This window comes from Mesoplodon mirus, assembly GCF_964341445.2.
Source record: "Mesoplodon mirus genome assembly, chromosome: 11".
Classification (NCBI taxonomy): Eukaryota; Metazoa; Chordata; class Mammalia; order Artiodactyla; family Ziphiidae; genus Mesoplodon; species Mesoplodon mirus.
This window is the reverse complement of record NC_138987.1, coordinates 40,693,055-40,715,570: the sequence shown is the minus strand read 5'-3', so window position 1 is coordinate 40,715,570 and position 22,516 is coordinate 40,693,055. Positions and strand designations below refer to the sequence as shown.

Genomic DNA, 22,516 nt, shown 5'->3' with positions numbered 1-22,516 from the left:
GGAGAGGAAGGAGGCGGTGGTGGTGTGCCCCGGACCTCAGGGTGGAGCGCGGCAGCCCGCTAACCCAACCGCCACCGTGAGCCCCTACATGAACGCCTCAAGGGACGGGGGAGCTCACTACCTGCTGGGCAGCCCACCTGGACGCCTCTCGAGATCCAAGATCCCCGAGCTTTCCTGAGCTCGGTCTCCCAGGGAACTCTCACCACTGGTTCTAGTGAAGGAAGAGAAGCCAGGCGTCGGGGGCCATCAGCTTTCCCATGGCCTCACCCTGGCTGATTCTCAGGAGTGCCCACGGGGGACAGTAGCAGGGGAGGCCCAGAGACATTTTATCCACTTATTCACACATCAGATGTGCATCAGGCACCCACTAGATACCAGGCCCACGGCTGGGTACGGGACAGACGAGGCTGAATATTTTAAATTTATTTATTTATTTATTTATTTATCGCTGCGTTGGGTCTTCGTTGCTGCGTGCAGGCTTTCTCTGGTTGCGGCGCGCGGGCTTCTCATTGCGGTGGCTTCTCTCGTTGTGGAGCACTGGCTCTAGGCGCTCGGGCTTCAGTAGTTGAGGCACGAGGGCTTAGTTGCTCCGGGGCATGTGGGATCTTCCCAGACCAGGGATCGAACCCATGTTCCCTGAATTGGCAGGTGGATTCTTAACCACTGCGCCACCAGGGAAGTCCCAAGGCTGAATATTTTAAAAGTCTGTAGTAGAATCTCAATGTTTTGAGGAAAGCATTGCAGCTCAGGAAAATCAAGTGATTTCCCAAGGCCACACTGCCAAATAGCAAACGCGACCCTTCCCTCACTCCGTCCCTCCACGGACTGACACACTTCTTACATCTCCTCATCTCAACTGGAAAACCAGGAGTGGAGGGACAGGCCAGGGGCAGCTCTAAGACCTGAGACCAGCCAGTCCCCAGGGGCCTCCCCTCCCCGCTTCATCCCACTCTGGGAGTGGCCCAAAGAGTCCTCCTGTGACCTTGGTCAAGGAAGGAAGCGCCAGTGACTGTTTGCCCGGACAAGTAGAACGTTCTGCAAAACCCCAAAGATTTTCTTGGACCAAAGTGCAGGCCTGAAAGGAAATACCCCAATTACTGAGTTGCAGAGTGTTCCTAGGGCCCAGAGTCTGACGTACGTGGGTTTGGGAACCATGTGCTCATGTGTCCTTGGGAAGCCTTTCCCGGCCAACCATCCTGAGTCCAAGACGAGGGTGGCAGGAATGGTCCCCTGTCCCTGACACCACCACCGACCACAAACATTCCCCTTTAGGAGGCAAACGGGGCCAAACGGCAGGTAACTCTCGCCTGATGCCAGAAAGGAACATTCCTGCCCATCAGGTCGGAGCCAAGCTCCCGGGGTAAACGGAGGGGTCAGACGGCTTCAGAAAACACAGGATCAGCCAGAGCCTTGCAGACCGCAGAGACCACGGGACTGATAAGTTTAAAACCCAGAGGAGAGTGTGGAGCTGGACATCTGCAGGAACAGAAACACGAGAGACAGCCATGTTCCGAGCATAACCTCAACGCTCTGGCAGAAGCAGCTGATCCGTCAGGACCCAAGCACACTTTCCTCAACCAGTGTCCCCGGTAAGTAACCAGGGCGAGGGGCACAGGGACACAGCAGGTGCTTAATACACGTTTACTGGACAAGACTGCACACACGAAGCCAAGGCAGGATCTGTGCCCCTGAACACAGCGGAAATCAACAAGAAAGGTGTCTCCACCTCCGTCAGAAGGACCCTGGCTCCCAGTTACATTTTTCCAAGTGGAGCAAGCGAATCGACCCTCAAAAACATGATGGGAGATGATGGATGTCATTGGAAGGGAACAGAGAGAGGCTTTGATTGGGGTATTGGGGTGTCTGTTTCATTCCGCTGGTCTCAGCCCTCTCCAGTGAGTAATAAGCTCATTCAACAGGCCTGAATTCTGGCTACTTGGCTTTGCAGGGAAATGAATGCTGTTTTCCAAAATGTGGAAAAGTAAACCTCCAGGCACTCATGCCTTTGAACCTGCCTCTCTTCAAATCAAGCCCATTGTTCCTGCTCCGTCGTTTACTCTGAAGCCAGAGTAAGGCATACATTTCGTCAAGAGGAGAAAAGAGAAGGTAGTCTTTTAAGGGGAAAAAGAAGAAAGCAGGCAAACTAGAGGAGGAACGAGTACCGGAGCCTCTGGGGCAGAGTCGCGGGCAAGCCGACTGCCGGGCTGGTGATACTTACCCGTATGACCACCACTTGCACAGAGACGTGTTCGGGAAGGCGGATCGGGGCCCGGAAGTGCATGGCCAGGGCCACGAGGAGGTGGAGGATGGCCACCAGGTTCTTCCCGTGAATCGCTAGTCGGGGAGGGAGGAAGGGGGCTGCTTTAAATCATGAGACAGGAACCCCGAGCCCACATCCAAAAGGCGGTGAAACCAACAAGGCCCTACTGTATAGCATGGGGAACTATACTCAGTATTTTGTAATAACCTATAAGGAGAAAGAACCTGAAAAAAATATATATATGTATAACTGAATCACTTTGCTGTACACCTGAAACTAACACAACATTGTAAATCAACTATACTTGAATTTAAAAAGAAAAAAAGGGGGCGGGAGGGGGGAGGCAATGAAGATGCTGAGTGAAAATGAGACCTCAGAGGAAAACCACGGGCAGAACCACAGGCCATGGAAAAATGGAGAAAAGCTGATGAGCAGCCTGTGTGAATTTAGTGCTGGCTTCTAATTTTTTCTTTCCTGTTGACCTCAGGTGACTTATGCAAGCACTTTCAAAAGCCTGTTGTCTGTAAAAGGAATGAATTGGGTGATGAGGAGAGGGAATGAGCAGGAACATACAGTCAGCACAAGAGAAGGGAAAAGATCAGGGAAAAACAGGTCACCTGGGCACTTACCCACCACAACAATGTGCATTATTATCTCAGGTGCTTAAAAGTTCTCCCTCTATGCAATCAACCGTCTACACAGGGAAGGCTCTGCAGGGCAAACGGTGCTTGGGGGTGTTAGACGTGCCTCCTGCCCCACCTAGGGCCCTGGCTGCCATCCCTGGCCACTAGCTCTTCTCCAGGATGTGGACGATTATCATCATGCTGTCCAGGGCTTTACTGATTCCCCTCCCCCAGCCCTGCAACCCCAGAGGTGGGCCTGGGTCTGTCCTAGGTCTCGATGTCAAGAAGCCAGGGGTGAACCTGACTGCAGCCTCGGTCTCACCCAAGAACAGGGGCCCTTGGCGGCAGGGAGAGCATCTCAGCCGCTCCTGGCTGCGCTGCCGTGGGGACGGTGCTGGGGAAGGGCAGCAGGACAAAGGCCTTTCCAGTCTGTCCTGGTCAGTGCCTCACTTTTCTGAGTTTATGTCCTGCCTGGAAATACTGTGATGCCACGTATTCCTAACGCCAGTGCTCTCTGAGACATACACCGGGGGCCGGCCTGCATCACCTCTGAGGACCCGTATCGGTGAGTCACCAGTAGCACAGCTCACTGGGTGTTGGGGCCACTGGTATCCGGAGTGGAGGGTCCTTCCAAGAACCCCACAGAGCTTCTTCTGTCTTATAACCCAAATCTGGAAGACGTCCGCTGGAAGTCTCTCTTGATCCAGAAACAGCGCCTCTCCACCCTGAAGCTTGGGGAAACCAGAGCACCGCGGACGTGACTAAGTCCCTTACTGACATGCTCCTCTCCTGGCTACCTCCCTCAGGGCAGGCGTGTGACCAGATTTGATACACGCGCTACCAAACGTAAAACGGATGGTTAGTGGGAAGCGGCCGCATGGCACAGGGACATCAGCCCAGCGCTCTGTGACCGCCCAGAGGGGTGGGATGGGGGGGTGGGAGGGAGACGCAAGAGGGAGAGGGATATGGGGATATACGTATGCATATGGCTGATTCCCTTTGTTGTACAGCAGAAACTAACACACCATTGTAAAGCAATTATACTCCAGTAAAGATGTCAAAAAAAAAAAAAAAAAAACCCACAAGGCCAGACAGGAAGACGAATGACACGGCAGGAAGCTCAGAGGCCGGGCTCCCCCGCTCCCCTGCCCCCATCCTGGCGGCCACTCACAGTCCACGGTCCACTGGAGCGCCCGGCCATGGGGCCGCAGCAGCTCCTGCACCGCCTGAAGCACTGTCTGCAGCTTCTGCTTCTGCCCTATTTCGGACTGGGTCACCTCGGCCACGTTCAGCTTGCAGTCTGCCAGTTTTTCTGCAACAAGAAGGACAAGGGCAAAAGGCAGAGTGTCAGGAAAAGCTGGAGGGGCTCAGGGCCGCCTGGTCAACCGGCTGCATTGAGGTCTCCCCATCCTCTGTGGGGCTGCAAAGTGGAGCAGATCATCAGCAACAGTGCGGACTGCCAGGATGCTGAGCCACGGAACTCTGAGCTTTCAAGTCGCTCCTCTTCCTTAGCAAATCACTCCAGAGGGCTTCCCTGGTGGCGCAGTGGTTAAGAATCCACCTGCCAATGCAGGGGACATGGGTTCGAGCCCTGGTCTGGGAAGATCCCACATGCCATGGGGCAACTAAGCCCGTGGACCACAACTACTGAACCCACGCGCCACAACTACTGAAGCCCGTGCGCCTAGAGCCCGTGCTCCGCAACAAGAGAAGCCACCGCAGTGAGAAGCCCACGCACCGCAACAAACCCCCGCTCGCCACAACTAGAGAAAGCCTGCGCACAGCAACGAAGACCCAACGCAGCCAAAAATAAATAAAACTTTTTTTAAATAAATAAAGAAAGAAAATCACTCCAGGATGAAAGGGGGGCGGGGAGTTCAAGGATTAAAGTGTGGGCGTCCCACCCAGGAACAAGCATCTGCACAGAGAATGAACGAGATGATTCAAGGTGCAGCTGGGAGGTAAGGAGGTGACCTGTGGGGAAGGGACCGGAGGTGAAGAGGCTGGGCCAGTGGGTCCCCAGAGGGAAAAGAACTTTGGTGAGAAAATCAAAAGGGCCTCAGGGGTTGCCTCAGCCTCCCTGCACTCGTACGCTCCCAATTCTTCTTTCTCTAACAGCTGGACCCCACGGTAAGAAGGATTATGAGATATTCAGAGACCTGCTACCATTTTCTCAGCAAGAGTGAGCAGGGAGCAACCTGGAGCACGGTCACATCTGCTCAAGACCCAGTTACTGAAGCTGAACCCCAGCCCCAGCCCGTGCGCCTTCACTCCCCTCCCAAGGGGAGCAGGAGGGACGCCTCACCCCACACCTGATAAGGGGCAGGCGAGGAAGGCTCCCCAGGCGCCCCGCCTATTCATTCATTCCAAGACTCAGGGTTCCCCGATAGATCTCCTCTACACAACAACAGAAGCCACGTTGCAGGACACGGCGAGATCAGGAAGCGAGAGGGTGATGACAAAGTGCTGGGCATGGAGCCTGACGTGCGGTGAGCCTTCGGCACAGAGCTGCTGCCAGCGCTCCCCAGCAAAGTTCTGTGTAAGGCGTTTTCTCCAGAGGCCCCTGCTCCGTCAACACTGTCTCCCCGACCCTCCCCTCCCTCGATGAGAACAAGAACAAGCAGTTTCGATATCCCCCCTTCAGGATCCACTCATTACACAAACATATCGGCTGGGCTCAGGGTAGTCCAATCATTCATTCATTCATTCGCTTACAAAACAGTTACTGAGCACCTACTGTGCGCCAGGCACTGTCCTAGGACCAGAGGCAGCACAGACACGAGAGACAGAGCTCTACCGGGGAGTCAGCCACACCTGAAGGACCTCAGCTTGTGGGGCAGGGAGTGCTCGCGGCAAAACAAAGCAGCTCAACAGAGGATGGAAATGATTCCTGTCTACGCATTCTGATTTCCCTCCATCTGTATCTAATAGGTCTTAGCTGAATAATCCACAGCTGTCTGCCCATATGAACCCTCTGAAAATACACAGCAGGTCCCCAGGTGCTCAAAAGCCAGCGACAGGACGGAGCAGGGGCCCTGGGGAAGGAAGGAGGGTTGCAGAGAGCCAGGTGGTCCTAGAGCCTCGCCCGCTGGGAGAGACGGGGAGCCCAGCACATCTCTGCTGTCCCTGCCGCCAGCCAAACCTGGTTGCCAAGATGCCGGGGGGAGAAGGAGTCGTTGATGGAGAAGGGAAGGAAATGGTATCAGCCTGCTACAGCTGCCGTAACAAAGTACCACAGGGTGGATGGCTTAAACGGTGGAAATTTGCTTTCTCACCGTCCCGGACGTTAGAAGTCCAAGATCAAGGTGTCAGCAGAGTTGGTCTCCCCTGAGGCCTCTCTCCTAGGCTTGTCGACATCCTCACCTGGTCTTCCCTCTGTGTGTGTCTGCATCCTAGTCTCCTCTTTTTTTTTGGCTGTGTTGGGTCTTTGTTGCTGCATGTGGGCTTTCTCTAGTTGTGGCGAGCGGGGGCTACTCTTTGTTGTGGTGCACAGGCTTCTCACTGCGGTGGCTTCTCTTGTTGCGGAGCACAGGCTCTAGGCGCTTGGGCTCCAGTAGTTGTGGCACATGGGCTTCGTAGTTGTGGCTCACGGGCTCTAGAGTACAGGCTCAGTTGTTGTGGCACACGGGCTTAGTTGCTCCTCGGCATGTGGGAGGACATCCATGTCCCCTGCATTGGCAGGCAGAGTCTTAACCACTGCGCCACCAGGGAAGCCCTCCTCTTCTTATAAGGGCACCAATCTGACGGGTTGAGGGCCCACCCTGACTTCATTTTAACTTTAAAGACTCTGTCTCCAAATAAAGTCACATCCCGAGGTCTTACGAGTTCTGGGGGGGACGCAACTCAGCCAGTAACAGAAACCAAGGAGGCTGGCCGTGCCTGGGTGCCGCCTGTGGCTGCGTCTCAGGTAACTCCCCCAAGTGGGAAAGAACGAGGTCCTTGGCCGCCCGCATCACCAGCATCACTCTGCCCGCCGATGGGGCTGCAGGGGCAGCTCAGGGTTTGGGCGTGGCCAGGACCCCTATCTTCCTAGCATAGAAAGAGACAGAGGAAGATGGGGTGGATTCTCAGCGGTGGCTGGAAAACGTGAGTGATGGCCGAATGCGGGGCTGTGAACACTTAGTACACAAGGAAGGCCTTGCCTTTCACAAGGAGAAGCGTGTGCCATGAGTCAGAAGCAGGACAACAGCCAGCCCGGGAGCTGCCTCAATGCTCCAGCGTGGGCGTTGTCACTGCCCACAGGTGGCTCACCTGGACCACACTGCAAATGCAGGAGAGCTACACCCCCTGAAACTTGCCCTGGCAGAGGGTCTGGCAGCTGCCCCCGGAATCCGCTCTTAAGGAGATGGGCACATCTGGGGGCCTCCTAGTGCAGTGACGCACAGCTGGCCAAACCCAGAGGTCTATGCTCTGTCCTCATCACCCTCACTCCTGCCTTCTCCTCCTCCTCTATCCCTCCTGAATGCAGTGTTCCCCTGGCTCCTCCTCTCTCCTGGCTGGACCCTCCAGACGCCTATGCTGGCCCTTCCTCTGACCACTGACCATCCCCCCCCGGGCCCAGTCCCCAGACCTCTTCTCTCTACAGATGCACAGAAGTCAGCTTTGGCCTGGCATTCAGCCAAAATCTCCTATTTCGTTTTAGCTTCTGCCTCTGAAAAGTAAAGAGTTTAATGCCTCCATCAGTATCATTCCTGGCAGCCCTGGGCCCCAGGATCACGTGATCACGTAGGTTACTAATGCATCTCATCAGTGTAACAGCACATCATTAATACAACCAGGCAAGACCTTGTGATGTTCTGTTAATATCTGGATATTCTCTTCCACTGTTCTCTTCTTCAAACAAAGTGGTATGTCAAAGCACTTGACACACAAGAGACTTCAAATGGCCTATCTAGGAGTATTTATGCAAGGTATTCAACAGGATGGAACTGCAACTACTTCATGCTAAAAAGGCTGCCTGAGCCAAAGTCAGCCTCTTGTTAGACCTCACAGACAACAAAGCGGATGTAGCAGGACTCAGTGACAACCACAGCCACTGCAGAGCAAGTACCGCATCTGCTGGGGCCAACTGAAGAGGGAACCAAAAGGATGTGCCTTGAGCAGGCAAGGCTTTCTTACAGGGTACTTGCTCTAAGATACCCCTGACACGCTACCCCAGAGAGGGCACTGGCATCATTTATAGGTGTCTAAGGCTGAGATGCAGATGCACATCCAGAGCTGATCCTGCGATCCTGAGAGACAGACTTCAACCACATCACTAGATCTAAGGCTTAGGGATACAAGTTTTTCAGGTGACTGGGTGAGTGAAGCCACAGCTGCATGCAAGAAGAATCAGAAATAAAAGTGTAAGTGAGTACAACACTCTTATGTTTGCTTCTGAAAATATGAGAAAGTATCTCCTTTGGGCCGTGAGCAAAGCAGCAGTTTAAAGCACTGTTTCAATAAACAAGCATTGTCACCAACAGCCAAGTCTTCAAGTCCAAGAGTCAGAGGGAAGCTAGGTCTTTACATAGAGAGGGAGGGAAGCTGATAACCCAGGACAGCTTCACCATCAGTAGAATCCTTGTGGACAGTGCCAGCCTAAGAGCCATGCCTCCTCCATCCTTCTCTGCTGAAAGTAAGTGTCTGTCATCACAAATGTCTGGTTCAGTGACCTCCAGAGCTATCTAGCACCTGACAGTGCTCAGAATGGCTGGACCAATGATACACCATGAAACAACAAAGCTCCAACCAACATTTTTTAAAATTTATTTTTGGGTGTGTTGGGTCTTCGTTTCTGTGCGAGGGCTTTCTCTAGTTGCGGCGAGCGGGGGCCACTCTTCATCGCGGTGCGCGCGGGCCTCTAACTGTCGTGGCCTCTCTTGTTGCGGAGCACAGGCTCCAGACGCACAGGCTCAGTAGTTGTGGCTCACGGGCCTAGTTGCTCCGTGGCATGTGGGATCCTCCCAGACCAGGGATCGAACCCGTGTCCCTTGCATTGGCAGGCGGACTCTCAACCACTGCGCGACCAGGGAAGCCCCAACCAACATTTTTAATAATAAAATTGTGACAGTTACTAAACGATCTTGATAATATTTCAGATTTATTCTTGTACCAAAGAAGTTCATTTTAAGATGGGGGTTCTCAGCTTAGATGAACAGAGATTTATTTAATTCTTGGCCCACGGCATTCAGCCAAATACTGAATTTGGAACATCCCCTCCGGGTGAGGCCACCCGGTCCCACAGCATTAACCATCTCTGCACTGCTGATCTCCACCCTTACCCCGCAGCTGACTCGGGCAGGATGGGTATCAGCCCTATTAGCAGATGCAACACCCATCTCCTCATTCCCGCTCACCACGCTACTCCCAAGGGCTTTCTCACTCACCAGTTGTTCAGGCCACAAACCTGGCCAGCAGTCCTCATGCCTCTATCAGCTTTAACCTCCCAAATATCCTCCACTTCCATCCTGGACAGAGCCACTTCTTCTGATGCCCGGGCTGCTGTGATGGTGCCCTAACCTCCCAGGCCCCCCTCCTGACCCTCCTCCCCATTTATTCTGTACCCAGAAGCCCAAGCAACCTTTTAAAACACTAACTCAGACCTTGTCACGGCCCTGCTCAAATCCTCTAGCAGCTTCCTGTCACTTGGAATAAAAGCCTTTGTCAGGACTGGACGTGATCTGGCCCCACCTGTCCACCCCTGCCACCTGCAGCCACCTTTCACTGCTCTTTAAACAGTGCAGACTCTTCCTCTCTTCAGAGTCTCAGCCTGGAAGGTTCTTTCCATGACAACTGTGCAGAAGCCTGCTTGGATGTCAGCTCCCCAGGGGGGCTGCCCCTGACCACCCGGCCCTTCCACCCAATCCAGTCCTGCTGCCCCAGAACCTCTCTGATTCTCTCCCTAGTGCTTGTCACTCTCTTAAAGCATCTATTTGTGTTTTAGGTTGAACCACCACACAATAGTTCTCTTTCTCCCCTCTGCCAGAACGGGTGTCGGCAGTGGGGCATGGGGACTTCCTTCTTCTTGTCACCATTGCATCTCCACACCTGCCACACAATAGGCCAAAGGATATTCATTCAACCAACGAAGGGATAACCAAAATAAACGCAAAATCTTCTCTTTCCTAATGTGCTTTTTGAGGACTGACTGAACAAGGACAAAACAGCGTGTGGGCCATCCATCACCATGTCCTCAGAGCCAGGTCTACGTGACAAGACCCTACAGGCTTCCCTCCAAGATTGGACCGTCTGTTAAGAGCCGTTGTGCTGAGTGTGCAAACCGCCTGCAGGGACCCAGGACTGAGGAATGACACAGAGGCTGAGCAAAGGCCACCATCTGGGCAGCTGCAGGGGTGCGTCCTGCGGGTCAGCCCCCCCCGAGATGCTCCTCTCCGGCCCCAGCCCCTCCTGTCTGCTTCCCCTCAGTATCTCTCCCCCACAACAGCACCCCCCAAACTCCAGGCGCCTGACTCGGGTTCCCCAGCACACCCCTGTGGAACAAAACATGATCCCAACCCAGTGCTGGCCCTGCCTGGAAGGAGTGGCCCTCCAGGCGGTCTGTTGGGAAGACCCCTGCACAGGACAGCGCTGGTCCATGGGGTCATTAAGGGGTGAGAGTGTGAGTAGAAAGAGCGCAGAGAGCAGGTCTGCACCCACCGATGCGGGGACAGGGCCTCCCGGGGACCGTTAGGAGGTGAGTTATCCTAGCGGACAAGGGGACACTGAGTCCACCAGGCCACACTCACAGGGATCTGGGGACCCTGAAAATACATCAGAGCTTCCTGGGGACTGTTCAGCAAACGGTCCCTCCTGGAGACTGGATGGTGATGACGTCCAACAGATCCAGACAAATACTTGTCTATCCAGGGCCTTTTCACTTCCTATAAAAGGAGCCCACGTTGGGCTTCCCTGGTGGCGCAGTGGTTGGGAGTCTGCCTGCCGATGCAGGGGACACGGGTTTGTGCCCCGGTCTGGGAAGATCCCACATGCTGCGGAGCGGCTGGGCCCGTGAGCCTTGGCCGCTGAGCTTGCGCGTCCAGAGCCTGTGCTCCGCAACGGGAGAGGCCACAACAGTGAGAGGCCCGCGTACCACAAAAAAAAAAAAAGGAGCCCACGCCCTTGTAGGTAGGAAACTGCAGGGCTTTCTTCGCTCACTTGGTCAACGCATGGTTACCGTGTGCCCGGTGCTCAGAGGAACTCGGGGGACCCACCAGCCCTGCTTGTACTCCTCATGTCTTTGTCTTTGTCTTTGTTGTGTTGTTGTTCATAACCCCTTATTGACTCCAGGCCCTGTGCCCGGCCCCATGCTAAGGGCTCTACAGATGTTACTTTGCTGAGGAACTCTGTCCCCAAGGGACAGACATAAAAAGAGCATCCACAGTCAGTCTCCCTCCTCGCCACTCCCCCGCCACCCCCCATCTAAATCATGTCCCTGAAGGGCACGGCTGGGGGCCACCCCCTCCAGCACCCTGGCCCTGGATGGGCCTGCACAGGCTGGAGGTGCTCACAGCTGGACAGACGCAGGCCAGCAGGAAGGGCTGCCCCAGAGAGGAGACGGCATCCTGTTCGTGCCCCATCTCCGTGCTCCCCTTGTACGCGTGCATGCAACAGTAGAGGCCACAGATGGTTCTGGAAGCTGTGCATGACCCTCTGCAGCCCCGTGGCTGGGAGCTCTGGCAGGACCCCCACCCGAGAGACGACGTGAGGGCAGGTGACCCGGGGCCCCAGGGGCCACCACCTGGGAGCCATGGGCTCAGGGCTGCGGCTTACAGACGAGTGACCAATGTCACCATGTAGAGAATCTTGTGGTCCAGCCTGGGGCCACCCCTCGTGGTGGCCGCCCTTCCCGTGGACTCACCCAGGAGCTTCTGCAGCACCTGCCCATCGTACAGGTCCTCCTCCAGCTGCTTTACGATGATCCTCTCCCCCACCAGCACGTCGTTGACCCAGTCGATGAGAACCTGCGGGGTGGACAGGCGTTACGGCCTCGCTCGCTGGTGCCAGGAGGGCCCAGGCGATGACCAGAGCAAGCGCAGGAACGGAGAGCTGCTCGACACCGAGACACCCCCAGTGCAGGGGCCAGGAGAGCCCGAGGGGATAGGCAAGCTTCTCCCACCCAGGCTGCCGGGGCTCCCGTGGGATTCACAGGAGCACAGGTGGAGGGCGGCACCATGGGCAGACTGGCCTCCTCCCAGCGGGGACTTGGGTACATGTGGGAACTCGGCCAAAAGAAAAGATGACGCCCACCATGGCATGCAGGCGGGCGGATCAAATGAGGAAACGTCAGTAACACTGCCCCCCATGGCCCGAGACAGCACAGGCGAGCCATAAAACGTCCACCCCCCTCCCTCCCTTAATATCCGCACTAAAACCATCCCTGATAGCCCTGGGCCTAAAGCTGTGGACCGAAGGGGATCCGGAGGGGCCATTACTGACAAGCTCTGAGAGCCTGCTCCCAGCGGCACCCTAATTTTTTCAAGCCTTTATTGAGATAGAATTTACATTCCACACAATTGTTTAGTATACTCACAAAGTTATGCAACCATCACCATAACGCACTGAAGCACACTTCCATCGCCCCACAGGGAAGCCCTGTATTATCGGCAGTCGTTCCCCCTTCTACCCTCCCCCACCTCCTCTCAACCACAAAACCATTTTCTCCATGGATTTGCCTGTTCTGGATACTTCATATGAAAGGAATCACATCATACATGATCTTTTGTGTCTGGCTTCTTTCCCTTATCATGATGTTTTCAAGGTTCACCCAAGTTGTAGCACGTGTCAGGACCTCGTTCCTTCTTACAGCTGAATCCATTGTATGGAGAGACGCGTTTCACGGATTCATTCACCAGCTGATGGACATTCGGGTTGTCACTGCTTTTGGGCTGTTGTCAACAGTGCTGCTATGAACATGGACGTCCACATGTGTTCATTTCTCTAGACCAGCCTCTTCTCAACAAGTTTTCCTTCAATTTGCTGAGTAATATATCATAAAAGAAGACAGCTTCAATCGTGAAAATATCTACGGAGAAATAGGGCTCCCACTGAACAAAATTCCATTTGCCTGACGCTGCTGAAGGCACTTCTCCGCAAAATGAAACAGATGCCTGAACAGACTTGATCAAAAATATACTTATTACATGGTTTCCCTGTGCAAGCAAAACCAATAAAACTAACTAATTGGTCCCAATAACCTCCTGGAAATGGGCACTGATTGGCCCTCTCAGAGATAAACAAAAGGACACAAATCCAGACTAGAGTATCCTCTGTCACTCTCTGATATGGATGCCACCTGCAAAATTGGCCACAAAGCAAATTTCTGTGAAATTTCTATTTTCCCACTGACTTGAAACCATTAAATCAGACACACAATCCCATGAAGAACAGAAGTAAAAGTAAATTAAAGGGATTAAATTAAACAGCAGCCCTGTAGCCGAAATTGGGGTCCGGCTACTTGCTGCTCAAAAGCCAATAAAGAGGCAAGGATGGTGGAAAGGAAAGTTTGCTTTATTTTGGATGCCGGCAACTAGGGGTGGAAGAGGGTGGACGCCTGTCCAAAGGCCGACTCCCTCCCCCTACAATGACAACCGGGGGCAAGAGCTTTTATAGACAGAGGGAGGGGGCTCCATGCAGAAACAGCACAGGCAGCTCTGGCGGTCATCTTGAAATTGGTCCTTGGTGGTCTGACCAGCGTCATCTTGATTGTCTGAACTACAATTACTCTTTAGTTCCAGGGTCAGTTTGTTCCCATTTCCTTGAGGCCAATTCTTGGAATTGTGGCAGCTTATGTCATGGCTACAGTCTGGTCATCATGTAGTTAACTTCTTCCACCTGGTGGGGGTTTCAGTACCTATAAGACACCTCACAGGATACGTGCGGCTCAGAATATTATCTGGAGCCCTTGGGGAGGAAATCAAGGTCCTTGACTATGCTTAATGACTAAACAATTATTTAGTCTCGTTAGACTGTTCTCCTTTGTTTCTGCATTTTCTCACTTCTCTGGTTTAATCTTTGGCTAAAGTTGCTCCACAGACAAAAGGCAGGCGGAGCACATGGAGTCGGGGGAAGGACCACAGCATCCTGCTCCATCTCAGCCCTGTGGCATTCTGGTTTTGTCGAAGCCATTCCCGAAAGGCCGGCAGGATGGAGCTGGCTCCACGCTGGAGCCCTGCTCCGTCTCCCTCCCTGGGGGGCGAGAATCCTGGGAGGCTGGGAGCTGGACCTCTCCACCCAGCTGCCTGCTCTCCCACCTTGCAGCCCCTTCTCCCGTCACCCAGCTCCCACCCTCCTCTCTCACCACCCTCCCAGTTTCCTTGCGTCGGGGGTCCTCCTTGACACCACCTTCTCCTCTGGATCTTTAAAGGGCATCACCCTGGATGGCTCCTCTTCCTTCTCTCCACCCTCCTCCAAGGCCAGCTCAGGCCCTCCCACGATATCCAATGCCCCCCCACGTCCCAGAAACCCCTCAACGTCCAGCCCCCCCCGCACCATCCTTCTGCGCGGGTGTTCCATGAGCATCTCTTACTGAACTCACCCCTGCCTCTCCTCAAACCTGCCCCTTCTCTGAGAAGGAAACAGGACACCATCTTCCAGCTTCAGGAGCCTGGATTTCACCCCTTCATCCATTCAGCCCACTTCTTAATTGCATCCACTTCCCGCCATCTCCTTTCCCACCACCCTTGTCCAAACCTCCTTCCCAGGCCACTGCCACAGCTCCACCAAGCACCCTGCCTCTTCACTGGTGTTTTTCAAACCCCTGAGCTCCTCTCTGCCCCAGGGCCTTTGCATGTGCTAGTCCTTCCACCCTGAACACACTCCCCTCCATCACTGCCGGGCCAGCCCTCACTCATCCTTCAGGTCTCAAGCTCCGTATCATCCTCTGACCTCCCTCCACCCAACCCAGGCCACATCCCTTCATCATGGCTCTCACCGCACCCAAGGGCCTTTTCCCTGACCCCGTTCACGTTTGCAATGGGAACACATCTTCGTTTGTAACGATCTCCCTGCTGGACTTTAAGCTCTGTGAGGGCAGGAACTAGGACCTCTTGTTTGTGGCTCTGTCTCCAGTGCTCACTGCCTGGCACTGGAGCTCCATAAGCAGGCACTGAGTTCATCAATTAACTTACTGAGCACCTACTATGTGCCAGGCTTTGGGGATAAAAAAGACGAGAGAGGTCTCTGTCCTTGAAGACCTTACCTTCCAATCAGACATTAAAAGACAAACAAATACACACACTTCCAGGCTGTGATTGATGTTATGGAGAAAAATAAGTCAGAATAAAGTGGAGAAACCTGACAACCACACCTCAGCCGGGTAATCAAGGTCAACATCACAGTGATCAATCATGTTGTCATGTGTGCCCTGATTGATGGGATGAATGCACTTCACTTCTGTGGCCTCCCTCCCCAAACCCATAACCACAGTCTAGTCTTGAGAAAAACATCAGACAAACCCTAATAGAGGGGCACCCGACAAAACCCCTGCCCAGTCCTCCACAAAACCGTCAAGGTCATCAAAAACAAGGACAGTCTGAGAAACCATCACAGCCCAGAGGAGCTAAGGAGACAGGATATCATGTGGGATCCCAGGTGGGGTCCTGAGACGGAGAAAGTATATCTAGTAAAAGCTAAGGAAATGTGAATAAATGGTGGGTGTTAGTTAATAATAATGTATTAATATTGGTTCATTAATATAACAAATGTACCATGTTAGGGCTTCCCTGGTGGCACAGTGGTTAGGAATCCACCTGCCAATGCAGGGGACACAGGTTCGAGCCCTGGTCCGGGAAGATCCCACATGCCGCAGAGCAACTAAGCCCGTGCGCCACAGCTACTCAGCCTGCACCCTAGAGCCCACGTGCCACAACTAGTGAAACCTGCGCGCCTAGAGCCTGTGCTCCACAAGAGAAGCCACCACAGTGAGAAGCCCGCACACCGCAACAAAGAGTAGCCCCCGCTCGACACAACTAGAGAAAGCCCGCGCGCAGCAATGAAGACCCAACGCAGCCAAAAATTAATTAATTAATTAATTAATTTTAAAATGTACCATGTTGATCTAAGACGTTAATAATGGGGAAAATTGGGTGTGGAAATATGGGAACTCTTGTACTATCTTTGCTATTTTTCTGTAAATTGAAAATGGTTCTTAAAAATAAGTCTGTTGAGAAGAATTAGGCAGAGTCTGGGGATGGAGAGGGCAGAGGGGTCATGGGGATCAGGGGGTCAGGAGGCCTCTTGGAGGAAGTGGTGTCTGAGCAGAGACAGGAAGGAGGTGCAGGGTGAGCCCTGTAGCCACCTGGAACCACCTGGGAGGTCAGGGGGTGGGGCTTCCAGGGCCAAGAGGGGCGGGGGGGGGCAGGGCCAGCCCTGGACTCTCACCTGGGCCAGGAGGGGAGGGGGCAGTGGATGAGATGAGTGACCGTGGGCACTAGGGGCAGTGGGGACTGGACATGGGGACCCCGGAGGGGCACGGGGAGGGGGTTGGGGAGAAGCAAGGTTTGACCCTGACCCTGAGTACACGCAGATGCAGAGGGGGAGCTTGAGGAAGGAGCTGGTGCACGGGCATCTCGGTGGATAGAGCGGCAGGAATGGGGGAGGCGGGGCAGAGAGCAAGACGCCAGGCCAGGGGCTGTAGGTATCAGTGAACGAAGGGGAGAACCAGGAGGGGTGGCGGGGCACAGTCGGCAGTACGGGGACGGAGGGGGGTCTGGAAGCAGCTGGGAGGACGCCTGCCCGTCCAGGCCCCGACATCACAGAGCAGAGACCCACCTAGCTCTCCAGACCCCAACATCCACCCTTCTGGGACCTGGTTACACAGCCAAAAACAGCAGATTCAGGATCACAGACAGACCTGCCCCGTAGCTTTACCTCTCCAGCCACCAGCAACCAGGCTCCTGGCAGGAGCGCCCTGATCCTCGGGCCCTTAATTCCACAAAGTTCTAGGAATCTGCTATGTTGGCCTTTCATCAGGGATTTCACAGCAACTACTGGAGCTAAGTGGCAGTATTACATGCAACTCAACGGCTGTCACTGAGCGCCTTCCTGGTGCCAGGACGTGGGGACAAAGGAGGCGCATCCCCCGCCCCCGGGAGTCCAGGTCCAGCCGGGAGACGCAGCAGAGAGAGATGAATGGTGAGCACGAGCCATCACAAAGGATTCTGACATGAGGGGTCACGCGGCCCCAGGAGCAGAGGAAGCGGCCTTCAAGGGCGGGATAGGAAACAGCTGAGCAGAAAGTGGGTGCCCAGGGGGTGGGGCAGGCGGGCCTGGTGGCGGGGTGGCGAGATCCGGGCCACGGAGGAGTGAACCACTATCCCAATGTGGACCCAGCAGGGAGGCCGGGAGGGGCCGGTGCCCATCGGAGGATGGAGCTGCCGCCCAAACAGCCTCCACACTGGGCCTGTGTATGCTATGTGACCCAGCAATTCCACTTCCAGAAATTTCTCCCAAGGTACCAATCCAAATGTGCTCCTAGACATTTACCAACTCGGAAATGGTTTGAAATTTTGTGTAGGAAAAGCTGAATGCACAAAAGAAAAAGCCTGGAGGGACACAAATTAAAAAATTATCACTGCCTTCTGTTTGATTTTTCTGTCTTCCATGTTTTCAGCAGTATATATTACTTTGGTAATTAGAAAAAATAGTAATAGATGCCACTTATGAAAATTAATCACTATCCAGATGGCTTCTTTGACAAAACTGACAAGCAAATCCTACAATGCAAATGGAAAGTCAAGAGACCCCCAAAAGCCAAAACAATCTTGAAAAAGAAGAACAAAGTTGGAGAACTGACACTTCCTGATTTCAAACTTTCCTATAAAGCTAGAGTATCAAAACATGTGATACTGGCAGAAGGACACAGAGGTCAATGAAACAGAAATGGGAGGTCAGAAATAAACTTCCCATTACAGCCGAGTGACATCCATAAGGGGGCTAAGACAATTCGATGGGGAAAAAAAGTCTTTTTAACAAATGGTGCTGGGACAACTGGATATCCACATGCAAAAGAATAAAACGGAACCCTTACTTTACACCATATACAGAAATCAACTCAAAATGGATCAGACCTCAGTGTAGGAACTAAAACTATAAAACTCTTCAAAAACGTGGAGGTAAATCTTCATGACCTTGGATGAGGTAATGATTTCTTAGCTGTGACACCAAAAGCACAAGGAACAAAAGAAAAAACAGATAAACTTGACAAACAAAATTTAAAATATTTGTACTTCAAAAGATACTATCCAGAAAATACAAAGATAACCCACAGAATGCGAGATTTTGCAAATCATACAACTGATAAAGGATTTGTATCTAGAATATATAAGGAACACTTAAAACTCAGTAATAAAAAAGACAAATAACCCAATTTAAAAATGGGCAAAGCACAACTACTGAAGCATGCATGCCCTGAGGCCCTTGCTCCACAAGAGAAGCCACCGCAATGAGAAGCCCGCACACCAGCACACCGCAATGAAGAGTAGCCCCCGCTCACTACAACTAGAGAAAGCCCACGCGCAGCAATGAAAGACCCAACGCAGCCAAAAAAAAAAAAAAAAAAACTTCCTTCCTCCCCCAAATTGTATGACCTTCAGGTCAAACAAACTTTGAAAAAAAAAAAAATGGGCAAAGGATCTGAATAGACATTTCTCCCAAACAGATTTACAAATAGCCAATACATGAAAAGATGCTCAACATCATTAGCCACCAGGGAAATATAAATCAAAACCACTATGAGATACCATTTCATACCCACCAGGGTAGCTATAATCAAAAAGACGAACAATAAGTGCTGCCAAGGATGTAGAGAAATTGGAAGAATTTTCATACACTTCTTTGGGGGATGTAAAATGGTGCAGCCACTACGGAAACAGTTTGGCAGTTACTCAAAAGGTTAAGCACAGAATCACCATATGACCCAGCAATTTCACTCCCAGGTATATACCAAAAAGAACTGCAAACACAAGCTCATACAAAACCTTGTACACAGATGTTCACAGCAGCACTATTCAAAATAACCAAAGTGTGGAAACAACCCAAATGCTGTCGAGAAAGAACGGATCAACACAATGTGGTCTATCCATACAATGGAATATTATTCAGCCATAAACAGGAATGGAGTTTTGTTTTTTTTTTTTGGCTGCGTTGGGTCTTTCTTGCCGCGCGCGGGGGCTACTCTTCATTGTGGTGCGCAGGCTTCTCATTGCAGTGGCTTCTCTTGTTGTGGAGCACGGGCTCTAGGCACACGGGCTTCAGTAGTTGTGGCATGTGGGCTCAGTAGTTGTGCTTGTGGGCCCTAGAGTGCAGGCTCCGTAGTTGTGGCGCACGGGCTTAGTTGCTCCGCGGCATGTGGGATCTTCCCAGACCAGGGATCGAACCTGTGTCCCCTGCACTGGCAGGCGGATTCTTAACCACTGCGCCACCAGGGAAGTCCAGGAATGGAGTTCGGATACCTGTTACAACATGGATGAATCTTAAAAACACTATGCCAAGTGAAAGAAGCCAGACACAAAAGTCACGTATTGATATGATTCCCCTTCTATGAAATATCCAGAATATGCGAATTATAGAGATGGAATAATTCTTTAGAGACAAAGTGGGTGCCAGGGGCCAGGAAGGAGGATACAGGACTGAGTGCTGATTGTTATGGAGTTCCTTTCTGGGGTGATGAAAATGTCCTTGACTGATTGAGGTGATGGCTGAACAGCTCTGGGAGTACACTCACAACCACTGAATTGTACGGTATGGGAATTCTATCTCAATAAACCTGTTATTAAGCAATGAACCTCTAGAATGCAGGTGCTAGCATCTACCTCTGCAGGGCTATTTTGAGGATTTAGTGAGATGATCTACTGGCCAGTGCTAATCAACTATAGTGATCTACACAGATGTCAGCATCACCACCCATGGCTTCTCTGCATGTCAGAAACCCCTTTCTGATTTACTCAGCCTAACTAGCAGCACCTAGGATATGTGGACACCACCCGAGGTGTTGGAGCTATAAAGAAACATGACCTAGTCTCTGCCCCACGTGGGCAGTTAGGTGTCACAGCTGCTTGTTGGTCCTCCCACGTCCCTGTGCCCCCCCACACCAGCCCCGGGAGTCAAACACCATTTCCCACCCCTGCCACCTCTCTGATCTTACCTCCAATCACCCTCGTCCTTGCTGTCTAGGCTCCAGCCACGCTGCCCCCCTCGCTGGCCTTCACACCTGCCAGCGCGGGCATCCCAGGGGGCCTCTGCACTTGCTGCCTCCCTAGGTACCAACCAGCAGGTCTCCGCTCAAATGCCAGCTCCGACCATCCCACCAAAAACAGAGGGGAGAAGAAACCACCCTGCTTCTTGCTTCAGTTTCCTTCAAAGCGGTCATGCCACCTGGAAACATACTCATCCATCCCTCGACATGTCTGTCTCCCCAGCTGGACCGCCAGCCCGCTCAAGGCCATCACCGCAGGGGCTAAACTAGGAACAGACCCACGGAAGGCGCTCAAATCAACTGCAGGGCTGCTTACAGACCTAGGAAAGCCTCTGGGGCATGCAGACATTTAGTTCTAGAGGCTGCCTTGCCCAGAGCAAGGTCCTGTAGGAAAACACACAAGAGATGTTTCTGCTATGAAGAAACTAAAACTAAAAATCCCATTTGGATCTCTGACCGGGTCAAAGTCCAAATACGAAAACAACAGACAGAAGGGGATGAAAATCACATTTCACGCAACGGGCCACAGAGGTCAGCTCTGGGAAAGCAAAAGCAAATCCGCCGCCCAGTTTCACTGCTGCCCCCATAGAGATGCAGTCCCCTCCAGGCCACCACCAATCACCCTGTCCTTGTACTGCCCAGGTCATCCGTCTTAATCTTCTGTTGCACAAAAGACTTTTTAAAGATGGCACCAGTCCTTATTTTTAAGGATGTACTCATTTGCAAACCCCGAATCCTGCAGGCACGTGTCTAGGACATGTATTAATGATGCCCTCGGCACAGTGCTCTTTGTGTAGACTTTTCACAAGCTTGCTTTAGCCAGAATAAAAAATTACTTCCCCCTGAGTTACTTCTAAATGATAATCAGGATTTGCAGCCTGTCTCCCCCAAAGCTATGACAGTTACGTTTTAATCACTTTCAGACAGGCTTGCCGTGGCTTAATGGACTGAGGACGCAGGCTTATTGCAACCGGCAGGAGAGCATCCCGGCCAGGTGCAGTGCCAGCCACATCACCGGGCATCTCCACACAACGATGACAGCACCGTCTTCTGCCCAGAAGACCATCTTTGTGCAGCTGACTTTCTTCATAGGGGCAAAGGGAGGGAGAAAACAGAACTTAACAACCCGAAGGAGCCTTGTCCAATAAACTGGGAGATGAGATGTGAAATCTGCTTGTAGGGATTTCAAATGCGTACCCCGGTGACGACACGGCCAGACTGCCTTGGAACAACGCACCCGCAAGTGCGGAGGCCCCTCTCTGGCTATTCACTCTGGAAAGCACGAGAACTGCCATTCCCTCTTTCAAAGATCATTAAAAATATAAAGGATCTCATCTGTAAACTGCTATCTTCCCCAGGCGGCACCAGCTGTTCACCCTGTTAAGAGATTCAGGGCACTCCTGGGGGATGCTAGCGAAAAGAACCACAGGACAAACACCTGCATACAGGACACAGGATAAGTCTTTTGGCTCCTGAGCCCACAGGATACTCACTTCTAAACTTGAACCACAGACCTGCCCATGCACCTCCCTCCCAGCTCTGCCCTGTTTGTGCCCATGTTCCAGCACCCGGCACAGCACCTGCCGGACAGCAAGCGTGTGGCATCTGACATCACCCTCATGCTTGCAGACGGGCACGACTGTTCTCCTGCTTTAATCCGAGCCGGGATTTGAATCCAGGGAGCCGATTCCACAGCCCATCACACCCACCCCTTCACCCGCTCACACTGCATTACACACAAAAGATGCTCGAAGAAAATGTTTCAGTGAACGGCCTCATTCTTAATGCCGGGCTTAGCCAGAGCCGGGGTTTTTTACGGGAAGCAGAGAGCAGCTCACAACGTTTTAAACACCAACAGTCCTGAGGTAGGAGGGCCAGTGGGGGTAAGTCTACAGAGAGAGACAGGACAGGGGCCAAGACAAGAGGTAACAAAGTACACATGATGGAGAACAGAGAAAGAAAGCCAGGGGACCGACCGTGCTAACTCAGAAAGGTCCCGCTGGTCCCAAGGCTGGGACGTGGCCAGTGGTCGGGATGTCAGCCAGACCTCACCCTGACAAGCTCAGGCCTGCACGTGGTCCACACCCTGCACCAAAACAACCTGTGCTTCCTCCTCGGCTGATTTTAACCTGTGTCCTCTCACCGGAATAAGCCATAACCGGGAGTATAACTGGAGTCCTTTTAGCAAAGTATCAAACCTGTGGGTAGTCTTGGGGCTCCCAAACTTACAACCGGCACCAGAAGTGGGGTTGGGCTTGGGGGAGACAGTCTTTCTAACCTCACACCCAGGCGGGCAGGTGCTCAGCTTGCTCAAGGAGGGAGGGACAAGGAGGCTCGGAGGCTGGAGCACTGGAGTCGGGGGGAGGCGAGAAGTGAGCGCCAGCCCGGAGCACGTCTAAGGGTGCCCAGCTCGGCGGCACCCCAAGGCAGGCCACGGGCAGCTCACCCCTGACTGCACGT

At 52.9% G+C, this 22,516-nt stretch overlaps 1 protein-coding gene across 1 annotated transcript in view; it reads right to left on the bottom strand.

Annotated features, from left to right (window-relative positions):
* The window catches only part of PARVB (parvin beta), a 116,336-nt gene that overhangs the window by 27,691 nt on the left and 66,129 nt on the right, over nt 1-22,516 (bottom strand). Inside the window, exons 4-6 of the mRNA XM_082634693.1 lie at nt 11,723-11,825; nt 4,055-4,195; nt 2,219-2,334 (exon numbers count right to left, since the gene is read on the bottom strand). Coding sequence (XP_082490819.1) covers nt 2,219-2,334; nt 4,055-4,195; nt 11,723-11,825 — 360 coding nt within the window. The remainder of the gene's footprint in view (nt 1-2,218; nt 2,335-4,054; nt 4,196-11,722; nt 11,826-22,516) is intronic.